The sequence below is a fragment of the Colossoma macropomum genome, unplaced genomic scaffold (genome assembly GCF_904425465.1).
Source record: "Colossoma macropomum unplaced genomic scaffold, Colossoma_macropomum, whole genome shotgun sequence".
NCBI classification, from domain to species: Eukaryota; Metazoa; Chordata; class Actinopteri; order Characiformes; family Serrasalmidae; genus Colossoma; species Colossoma macropomum.
In genome coordinates, this window is record NW_023494788.1 from 9,594,334 (window position 1) to 9,606,500 (window position 12,167).

Below are 12,167 nucleotides of genomic sequence, written 5' to 3' on the forward strand. Positions count from 1 at the left end.
CTGCCTTGAATAAATGATTAAACTCAATTACTTCATCGAGTAGAATTTAGGTTCTTGATGGATTGGAAGTGATTCATATATATATATATATATATATATATATATATATATATATATATATATATATATATATAAAAAGGCAATGCTAGGAGTATAAAACAAAAGCACAGTGTAATATGTCTTTAATGGATACATGGAATAGTTTAAATTTGTCCAGTTTTGTACTGGATACGATGTCCATAAATAATTAGTATTACTGTTATTTTCTATTTTCATTCTTATTATTGGTGATAATGATGATCCTAATAATAGTTTTGGTTAGTTAACCACAAACCAGATTTTTTTGCAATGTAAAACTATTATGCTCAAATTTACACACACTCCAACCAGACATGAGTTTGACTGTACAGATACGCCAAAGGTGAAACTGAAGAATAACAATACTGTCAGCAACGCTGGAGTGGGTCCAATGGTATATCTGTAGTAATTTAGGGGTTAAACCAGCAGCCCCCCCACCTCAAGTGGTACAAAAAACACCACTTAAGGAGGATGAGTGAGGAGGATGAGGACATATCTGAGCAGGTGGGCAGTAAGAAATGCTGACAGGACCTTAAGGCAATGTTGTGTGTGTGTGTGTAGCAGGAGAATAAAGATACAGTTTAGGATGGGCTGGTCTGTGTCATGTAACTTCCAGTCTGAAAACAAGCCCCATTATGGTCCTGACATTTTATGATCAGACTTGATTGAACTTTGAAGAATAAGGACCATCGTGTTTTTAACATGGTCTTTTTAGAGGCTTTGTGGTGCAGCATAGAGGCTATGTGTGGTTTGTTATTATTCGATTAAAGAGGAATTCCATCAATTTTGGTTTGATGTTAAATGGTGCACTGTAGGGAGGAACCAGGGGTCACAATCTCTACAACACAAATATAGTAGTAAACCTACACGTATCTACAGAGTTTTTATATATAATGTTAATAACAGTAAAATACCAGTAAATCTGGAGAAAAATGTTTTTATTATAGGACTACTTTGTTTATAACATCCTGCATGTACCTCTCTGCCATAAATAGATTTTAAAAATACATTTTTGGCCTAAATATTCTCTCAAAATTTCCATGAAACATTATCTTAGGCATCAGGCAGTGTATCTGTAACCATTTCAAGAAATTGCTTTCTGTGAGAGAGCTTTTAGAGGCATTAAACTCTTCAGACATGTTGTTCCCATCACCCCCCACTGCGAACAATTCTGGCTCAACTAATTTCTGTATAACAAAGCATTTCACATCAAAGCGCTCTGTATTACTTTGTTTAAATCTTTATGATTTAATTAAGCAAAATATATGAAAATTGGTGGAATTCCTCTTTGAGTCCATTTATGTACTCTGGCCTTTAAAAAAAAAAACTTGAATCAATTAATTGGCAAAATAATCTGTAGATTATTCATTAACTAATATATAATATATATGAATTACTAATACAATCCATAGTGCCAGCTCTAGCTGAGCTATCTTCCACAGACACATATACCCCATTATAAATATAACTGGGTAGTGTCATCATTTGCTTGACATGCACGTAGGCTGTGTGTGCAGAAATAATACACCTGGTCACATTGTGTGTCACCAAACTGGCTGACATTTGTCTGCTTTATTTTTAATATAACCTGCTCCATCCTGCATTCTCATCGGCTAAACCGAAAGTGAACAGCAGTTATTAAGCAATTACTTAATCACATACTCACTCAGTTGCAGGATATTGGACTGTAAGGTCTAATTAAGCTTAAATAAGCACGCTGCCATTTGCCAAGTGTTACCACATACCACGTGCTACTAATCAATGCTCGCATATAATGTCTCCGAACATTTCTGTGTAATTTTAACCACAACAGCATGAGTAGCATGACAATACCTATTACACTGATTTACACAGCCATCATTAGCTTGCTGCGCTACACCCCTTCATCTGTGTATGGGACAAGACAGCCATGTTGCTGTGAATCACAGTTTGAGGCTAATCACTAAAATGAGAGGGGTCTGTATACTGTAGTGAAGGGGAGGGGGGATTATGGCAACACCACAGCCACAAAAAAACCCCATCTGACAGGGAGGGTAATTAACCCGACAGGCGTTCAGGAAGAACTGCTAAGAAATCTGCAAACGGCCATCTTCAATTAGCGGGAAAGAAGTGCAAAGATGCATTGCTCACTGAGACATTAAGACAGATTCACTCACTGTTGTGTAGGCAGCTCTTCAAGCATCAGCTCATCAGCAAGTGAAACTCAGCAGGAGCAAAAATGGCCATTTTAGGACAGGCCCATTACCGTCATTTCACAGCGGAGGACAGCTTTTCGCAGAGTTTGACTCCAAGTCAGCTTCCCTCCCCCTCAGTAGATTTGGCACTTTTTTCAAGCAATGGTCTGAGGATTCAAAACAACTGAGATGATCACCTAAACAGAATGTCTGGGAAATGAAGTGAAATACTGCTCATATCTCTGACAATAACATAAAGTGTCTGTATCGGAACTATAAAAACAGGTCACTAATGGAGAAAACGAGTTTAAAAGTTGAAATGAGTTCATCAGAACATCCAGCAGCCCCCTTTAACAAGCCAAACAATCTGTGATTAATTATAAGTTTCATGTCTAATCAAATCTCATGTAATTTAGCAATAAGTCATGAGAGGGTGTGGTGATTTAGTCATAGGTAAGATGTGTTCTCAGGCATAAAACCCTGTGATAAAATCACTGTACGCAATAATACTCGCAATAAACTATTCTTCCACCTAGTTTGTTTCTGTCTATGCTAATGTTGCCAAGCAACAGTGGATCGCTGAAGGAGGACAACAACTTGCAGTCATTTCATTTCATTTTTGTATCATATAATAATGAAATATCATAATACAGTTTTGTTTAATGCAGAAACCTACAAGCAGTCTTTGCGCACCAAACTACCACTGCATGTTAAATGCTAGTGCCCCAATGCGATTCCCTGTACTGTGATAGCATCAAAGCTAACAGTGCTGCACATTTGTTTTCCCACACAGGGTTTAATACTGGTTAAGGCAGATTTACCATAAACATGAACATTTGAAGAATGTAAGACATTCAAGTAACATTTTTTTACTTCTTGTCTGCTAAAAAAATAGAAAACATTAAGTGTTTCTGTTGCTTCCTGGTGGTTTCATGTGTTTTGGCTTTTCTTGATGGGTAAATATCACGATGTAAAGGATCTTAATGGTTTCACAGGTGAGCTGTGACTGATTTCAGGTGCATTTAATGGTTTTCTAATAGAATCCACAGGAATCCTGTGGTCTCTAATTGCAAGCATTAAGCCAATTCCCATTAGGAAGAAAAAACATTAAGTTTTAATCCGAATAGTTCTAATGGTCTTCTCTCAGCAGTTAGCAAGCATATATAGGCCCACTGGCTTGATAAGATCAGGACCCCGTTGACTGTATGCCGCTGCTGGTCCACTGCAGGACCATCCCTATTCTTGTCCTTGATACAAAATAAAAAAAAAATAAGTAAATTGGACTGTAAGTGAAAAATGAGTGCTGAAAAGTGTCATTTTGTCTAACACATTTGGGCCGCCCAGAAACGCTGAGCAAGAAGCCAGCGGACTGCCAGCTTTGCCATCAGTGGGCCAACACTCGTCCACTATTCTCTTGCTATCTTGCACTTTTACAGTCAATCCTTCAGTAAATACAGCTAACACTGACAGTAATGATAACCTATTTTAGTCTGTTTAGCCTGCTATATTATAGCCTTGTTGTATAGTACAGTACACTGGGTGGTCCTTGTACTCAGCAACAGTTCAATTACAGCACAATGGTTTTTAGTGAGTTGGCACATTCATACAGAATTGTGAGGCAATCATTAGTGTATTTTACAATGTGGCTCAGTCAAACGGACTGTAGGACTGCAATTATCCCTTTTTTAAGACTACCATTTTAGAAATTATGAATTTTTTGTAAGTTAAACTTTCTTTGGCTGCCATTGACTGGCTGACTACTGAATATAGTATGAAAATTAACAAATATAGATGAATTGCTAAAAATAAATATTTCATATGGGGTGCCATATTTACACAAGGCAACCATTTATTAGTCATAATGAGTATCTTATTACTCTATGTATAGAGTTGTTTGCTAATTAGTACGAATGCATGGTATTATCAGAATCACATCAGCAGATATTGCCTAAATTGGCACTGGACAGGTTTAATTTACATTTAACTGATATTTCAAACTAATGTTTGATGTATTTACTGTACTGTGACACTGGGTTACTTTGCTAAAATGTTACATTTTATTCATTTTACAGCATTTCTAACCCCACAGAAATGAGCCTTACATTACTCAGTGGTGTGGTGGATCTAGTCCTAATATCTACATTTTATGCATGTATCAGCCTTTTTATTGATTCTTGAATTGGTGCACACCTAATAATTAATAAACTGAGTTTAGCCTTCAGTTCTTTCTGGACCATCAAACATCAAAAATAAGATGTAAATTGAGGATCATACATGGTAATGTGACAATATGGCAGAGAAGTGGTAAATTTAGGCTACTCTGGCTATATGAAATGTTCCTACGTAAAATCATTTACAGCATTTACCTAATACTAAAAGTTAATGTTAATTTGCTGAACTGTGTGCACATTACTGGTTTATCTGTACACTAAATACAACAATTAAACTAACATAAAACCAGTTTCATAAGAAGTTATGACATTTGAAATATGTATTCAGCTGTAAATCAGATCAGTAAGTACTAAATTGTAAACTAAGTACTGATCTGACTGGATATTTCAGCGTTCTCTGCATTCTGCGCTGATTACTTTGCCTGGAATCATGATGTGACAAAGACAAACGCAGCTGAATTTTGAACTTAATTGTGGATGAAATCATCTTTAGTTCTGTAAACTGTGTGAATCAAATTAAACGTATTATAGTTCACTGTGCTGAGCTGAGTGCTGAGAGATCATAAAGCTTCATCTGCTGGAATGTGCAAATCGATGAAATCATACTGAGCTGATTAGCATTGCTGGGCCTGTCAGCTCAAATCTAACTTTTGTTTATGACTCGTTGTTGTGGAATCTGGAATTTTACAGGAAAGAGTCCAGAAGGACTTTTCTGGGAAGCATTATCACAAATCCAAATGATTTCCTGTGACAAAATCACTCATCATCATGCAGAAATCCAGTTGCTGAATGTTTTAATCTGATTACTTGATTGAAATGCTGATTATGGTGGACGTCGGCTGAATTAAAAACATGCTCGGGGTAAAGAAATAAAGAGCAACTTCTGACAGCCAGACAAACTTCAGACACTAAGAAAAGGTCAGCCATTCACATTCATTTATCTACCTGAATGAAGCTGTCAGGTTTCAGGAGGATCCACTTTATAAGGGAATAAAGTGGATTCAAAGCTGTGACTAATTGCTTTTGGCTTATGAAGCTCCACTACAGTATTCTGTCCATTTTACTGTTATTACAGTACTGTGCAAAAGTTAGAGACCACCCTTTCTTTTACTTAATTTCCATTCAAAACAGCCATTACATAGCAGTTATCCTTTTTTTAGATTCAGGAAAAAACAGAAAACATATGTGTAACACAAAAGCCTCAGTCACTAAGTATAATCTCAATTTTTTCAGTATTGACTTTCTCCACTCTTTCATGCACATACAGCCACTTTAACTCTTCCATCATTCCAGTCTTAAAACTAACCAGTTACAGCTGTGTCCTCCAACAAAAGCTGTTCCCAAGGGAGTCACTGACTTTATGCTCCTCTTCAAAGAGACACTAACATTCACAGAGGCAGCCACCCAAACTCAGCTTAACTGGCCTTAACTTTCTTTCTCATGTGCATGTAAAATGCTAAAGGAGATATTTCTGAGGAGATTAGACAGAAGATAACCCACTTGCATTAGCAAGGAGAAAGTCAAAATAAATTAAGTGGAAAAAAATTGGAGTATAAAAAAATGATTAAAAGATACAGAGAAAATGAGACTCACAACCACCTGCAAGACCTGGTAGACAACCAAAACTGTCCCCATCAGATAAACAGCACTTACACCTTACATCTTTGAGAGGGAGGAGAAAATCAAGCTCCACTCTTACTTCAGATCTGAAAAAATCAGGTGTTTTATGGACTGATGACTTTAAATGTGTAAATGGTATTACTCAGATCATAAGAAGCAGAAAACACAACAAACTTCTAAGACTGAACTTTAAACGTGTGGAAAATATATCACAGCAGATTTCTGAAAAGCTGAAAGCAAGTCTCAATAAACAAATAAAAGCTCAAATAGAGTCAAAGAGTGGACACACTAAATACTGAAAATTAGTTGTTGAGGCATTAGTGTAAATTTCTGTTAAACACACAGTCATATTCAAAATTTTAGGTGCCCCTGATCAAAATGCAAGTTTTGTTGATTTTCTAAGTGAAAATAAGTTAAAACATCCTCTACAGCAGGGGTGTCACACTCAACTACTAAAAGGGCCATATTAAAAAATCTCCACAATCCATGGCCCACAGAAAAAATTTGTTTTTATTCCATTTTTTATTAATGTTGTGCTATAACCCAGACTGGCCGGTAATGTTTATTCAACGTTACCGGTTTATCTGTAGGCTAAATACAACAATTAAACTAACATAAAACCAGTTTCATAAAAAGTTATGACATTTGAAATATGTATTCAGCTGTAAATCAGATCAGTAAGTACTCAATTGTAAACTAACTTCAGCAGTAAAATATAGACACATGTAGTAGACCTAGAAATATTACATGAACATTTGAAAACTAGACACCTGGCATCCTTTCTCTGCTGTTCATTTATACTTAGGCTCAATTTCTGAGCTGCTGAGCTAACGTTGTGTTTGGTGATATGATTGGTGTGAAATTGCGTAGAATAGTGTAGAATTGAGGTGTAACCGCTGTCCCATGGATTGCTGTTGGGGTAGGAGAGTCAGAGCACACATTACGTTGCAGTGCATGCTGGGGACTGTAGTGCAGCACATTGTGAAACGAGCTAATATTAATAGAAAATTAAAATACTTTTGCGGCCCACATAGGATTGTGTCGCAGGCCTCGTGTTTGACACATGGGCTCTACAGAGAACACACTTCTGCACAATTTAATAAACAACTGCTGTTCATTTGCTGAATTTAACCTATTGGAAAAAAATATATATAATGTGGACTGTGCAAAAGTAATAGCACACATTATATTTTACGTAATACATAGAAATTGTGCACTAAAATTGACAGAAAAGTGCCATATTTAAGTTTGTTCCCTGTAAAGGATGTTAACTTATTTTCACTTAGAAAATCAACAAAATGACAAAAAATGAATAACTTAATGGCCATTTTGACTGGAAAATAAATAACAGTGTGGTTAACTCTGACTTTTGTGCAGTACTATATGATCCACAATAACAAAATAATATCAGCGCCCTGTTTTAAATCCCATGACCAGGATACCATTTTAAACTTCATTTTTTTCATTACACAAATCTGTTTACCAAGCTCAATTTCATAGCCATCAAAACTTAATTCTCTCTAAGCGCACCTCCATGCTTACGTCTCCATGGTTGGAACCAGCACAGGATATATACGATGGCTTATGCAGCCATTAAAGTAATACAGCCCTTAATCTCCGAGCCACAATTATACCACGTAAGAGGATAACACAAGCCACATCTTACTACATCCTAATGCAACTTAGGAGCTCCACATTTCACACACCCGCACACTTATCAAGAATTAAGCTAAAGATGCACAACAGTGCAAACACATAAGGACAAGACGTGGATGACCCAGAAACATCTTTCCCAGCCCAAACCATTTTCACCAACTATCTACAATAAAAACAGAATAGCTCTCAGCATGCATGTACACACTGGGGCCTAACCGATATGAAACTTCTGTCACTGATTCTGATTTTAAAGCCAAAAATTCTGATAACTGATAATACTGGATGACATCATTTTACATGAATGATACTCAGCATGTCTAAAAGTTTGAATACACCATCCAACGTTTCTGCTGAAATCAAGGATATTAATCGGGAGTTTGTCAACCCTTTGCTGCAGTAACAGCCTCTACTCTTCCGGTGAGGCTTTGCACTAGATGTTAGAACATTGCTGTGAGCATTTGATTGCATTCAGCCACAAGAGCACAAGTGAGGTCAGGTACTGATGTTGTATGATTAGTTCTGGATCACATGCGTCACTCTAAATCTTTCCATTGCTCCAGAGAACACAGTTCCACTGCACCACAGCCCAATGCTGGGCCTCTAGCTGACACTTGGCATTGAGTATGGTGACCTTAGACATGTGTGGCTCAAATAAACTCACATAAACAGCAGAAACTCACAAAGACTTATTTACATAAACATAAAACAAGTTAGCGTGAATATAAAATCATAACACACTTTTCCTCAGTACTAAGGTGTTTTTCTGAGTGAATGACGGTATCAGGGAGGGTCGCTGAGCTAGCTGAGCATTTGCTCTAGATCATAGGTGAGGATGGTGGGTGGGGGAGATAAAACACAATATAATTAGTTAATATTATTATTCCCATGTGCTAGTGCACGGTGAAAAAAGGTATCAAAAGTCTGATTTCAAGGAAGGAAGACAGGAAACAAGAATTTTGTCTTTTAAATAATATGATATCACAAATTGTGCTTAATGTGACCAGAACATGAACTAACAAGGTAAATGGTCCATTTTGATTTCAGGTTAGCTTTACTAACCTTATAACTTACCCTTATCATGGAATATCTAATATTTTTCTAGCTTTTTTGAGATAAATGAATTTGATGTAGGATGTAATTCACTCTTAACCAATGTCTATTTTCACTTACACCAGTTTAGCATGTCCATTCTTATTTAAGCCATAAGTGTTTTAGCCCAGACTCCTTTTTAAAAGAGGCACAATACAGGGCAGCCAATCAGAACAGAGCTCATTTACATACATCAGTCTTAAAGGCACAGTATCAAAAACATTAATTTATATACTTTAATACTCCTGTTATCAGTTATCAATAGTTAGTCTAAACACTTCTGTCCAGCGAAAAGCTCACTTTCCTTTATTAAATATTCACTACTGTGTGTTCATTCTTTATCCTTTATTCACATTGTTCTTGTTGTGTCATTGTTTTGATATCCAGTGTCGACCAGAGGAGGACGGGTTCCCTTTTTTTGAGCCTCTGACTTACTCACCTGGGGTTGGACCCAGATTTCTGTAAAGCTGTTTTGCGACAATGACTGATGTAAAAAGTGCTATACAGATTCATTTAAATTGATTTGAAAATTCAAAGGTATTTCAGTGGTTGGAAATATTTATGTAAATACGAATTATGGCTGTTGGTACACTGATCCTTACAAACCTTGCAAATGCACCATGGAATTAATAAAATCCAAGAAAATGTAGGATATGGGTTATGCATACATAACATGAATTCTCATAGTGCTGAACTCAAACAAGAGCACATTGAAAGCACATTGTCTGTTCTACTTAACCAAAGCACCGCACAAATTGATTGTATACTGACACAAAAAATGTTTTTTTAACTGATTTTTTTTTTTACTATTTCTAGGTGGGATTGTTATACTTCAAATCCCATACATGTAGCTTTTGTTAAAAATCACAGGATCATTTTGTTGGTCCTGAAAAGGTAGTTTGCCCCTGATTTTCTCTGGTTTCCCTACAAAGGAAAAGATAATGTAAAAAAACCCACTTGTACATATCTCTGTGCATCCTCACCTGAGTCTCCTCCTGCACGGCGCGGTACTGCTCCTTCCACACAGCCACCTTTGAGGCCTCATCCTTTCGCAGCGCTCGCTCCTTCTTCAGCTCGGGGCTCCAGAAGGTCTTGATGGAGCTCATGGAGGAGCTGAGCTTGCTCTCCTTCACCTCCACCTCCTTCCGCAGAAGGTCGTTCTCCCTTAGCACCTCCTTCAGCTGCGCCTGGAGCTCCATGATGGTGTTGTCACGGGCCTGGCGCAGGGAGTGTGGGACGGTGGAGGCTGTGTGGAGTTCACTGCCGAAGCCCATGGAGTCGGTAGACACGGCCGGCACCATGGCCATGTCTGGAGTGCTGCCCATGACCGTCCCGCGCACGCCGTAGGGGATGCTGCCTCCGAAGCGTCCAGTGGCAGCACTGCTCTTCGGGATGTCGGAGGAGGTGGCGAGGGCCACCTCGTTGTCGCTCATGTACATGGGGCCCGACGTGGCATAAGCAGCATTGAGGGACTGGATGTTCTCCATGGAGAGGGTCTTGCCTCCAGAGCCTCCAGGCCCACCCCCGCTGCCTCCCATGCTGTTGGTGCGGCGGTGGCCCATACGGGGTGAGCGCGGCAGGCGTGGAGAACGCCCGGTGTTGCCCTGATTAGCACGGCTTCCGCCGTGATTGCCGTCCATTTTGCTCACCGAGCGGGAGCTGCCGTACATCTTGACAGGCTTCAGGCAGCAGAGCAAGTAGAGACAGCACAGATTTCAAGCTCAACTCACAACCAAGCTGACATTAACAAACCGTCATCCTCGTCTCATGTAAAGGCGTGCCTCCTGCTTTTCTCTCCACACTAGAACAGGAGCTTTCCTCCGTCAGGGAAGGACGGTCTGTCCGTGACTCTCTGTGGCTAATGTGGAACGTCTATTGTGACCTGCAGGATGAAAAACAGAAAGAAAAAGAAAAAAAGCACAGCCTTAGTATGACAAAATGCCATTAGTTATCTCTTGAGAATCGTAGCTTGATGGCAGTGCTTCTCTCAAAGGACATGGGTCACATACTGTCATGTGGGTCATGGGGAAAAAAGAGCCCACACCTGTGCTCCAGCTGGCGTCCACTGATTGGAGCAAGCGACGACTTATAAAATATATGGGACACTAAACAATACTGCTATGACACTGTTATTACAATTAATAGGCCTAAAGCGTTCTAATCATTTAAACCATTGCTGTCATCAGCACCAGCATCACTTACCCTTCCTTTAACAATTATTCAGTAGTCCATGAATGCCATCATCTGTTCATCTAAAACCATGGCCAGCACCTAACATTTCTGCATATTTTGTTCCATTTTTAGGTCACACGAAACACACCCATTGACATACATCCATAAACCACCAACTGAAGGCTATGAAAAGAAGAAAAGGTGGGGTTACACCAGATTCACACTCAAAGCGTGTAAGTATTCACACTCCAAGGTTCAATAACCAGGACTAGCGTAACAGTTGCACGATTTGGCTACTTACAATTCACAGCTGTCCGTTTTAAATACCCAAGATCACGGCCAATATGTCTGTTTTCTATATTTTCCTCAACGTTTTCTGCCTGATGTCGCCTTCATTGAGACTAGCACTGAAGGCAGACAGCCTCGCTGCAATGGTTCAGCGATCATCCCCCCTGCCCTTCTCCACCATCGCACTGCTCTCATATTATAGACACTCTTCCTTATTTTTTAAAAAAGCAGCTCGTAAAATGAGAACAATCACTCATACAATGAACACTTGCAATCGAAATTAGTTGCCCTCGACGCAGAATTCACGCTTATTTCATTCATCGCAATTTCATCCAACAAGAAAAAAAAAAAATCGAATTACCATCTGTGGCTTTATTCCGTTTGGTCAAAACGAAGAAGCGCGTGCAGATGTCCGTCCAAACGGTGTCCGATTAAAAATAAAAACAGAAGAGAATAGAAACGGACGCCCGCCTATTTTCCTCTATATTGCTTTATCATTTTTTTCATTTGCAGACATTACCAGCATCCCTTTGCCAGGGCTGGAGGGCTTCGGTGACGTCACGCCCACGCAGCCCTGCGCGCTCCCGAAGCTCGTGCCCGCGCAGCTCCGGGCGCCATACTGGAGAAGAACAGCAGGTTCACGGAGGCGAGGGCTCAGAAAGCTTTGTGAAAACTAAAAGTGTAAAAGAAAAGGTGCGGGATGTTCAAAGCCGCCCTGAGCCTCATACAAATGACCTAAATGGCTTTTGTTTATTATTGGAGGGGTCTTTATCTCGGGTGTAAGCAGATGGGAAAGCTGAAATCACTCACTTTATTGGCTGAGCACAATAGATGTACGAGGAATGAGTGTTGCTGGAATTACAGCATTCATAAATGGGCAATACTGAGTACTTTGGAAACCCATTACGGCGTTTAAAAT

The 12,167-nt window shown here is 39.1% G+C and overlaps 1 protein-coding gene across 1 annotated transcript in view; it reads right to left on the minus strand.

Annotated features, from left to right (window-relative positions):
* erc1a (ELKS/RAB6-interacting/CAST family member 1a) overlaps window positions 1–11,787 on the minus strand; it is a 35,094-nt gene extending 23,307 nt beyond the window's left edge. The window contains exons 1-2 of the mRNA XM_036568291.1: window positions 11,610–11,787; window positions 9,772–10,670 (exon numbers count right to left, since the gene is read on the minus strand). Coding sequence (XP_036424184.1) covers window positions 9,772–10,458 — 687 coding nt within the window. The 5' untranslated portion in view covers window positions 10,459–10,670; window positions 11,610–11,787. The remainder of the gene's footprint in view (window positions 1–9,771; window positions 10,671–11,609) is intronic.
* Between the last annotated feature and the right edge of the window lie 380 nt (window positions 11,788–12,167).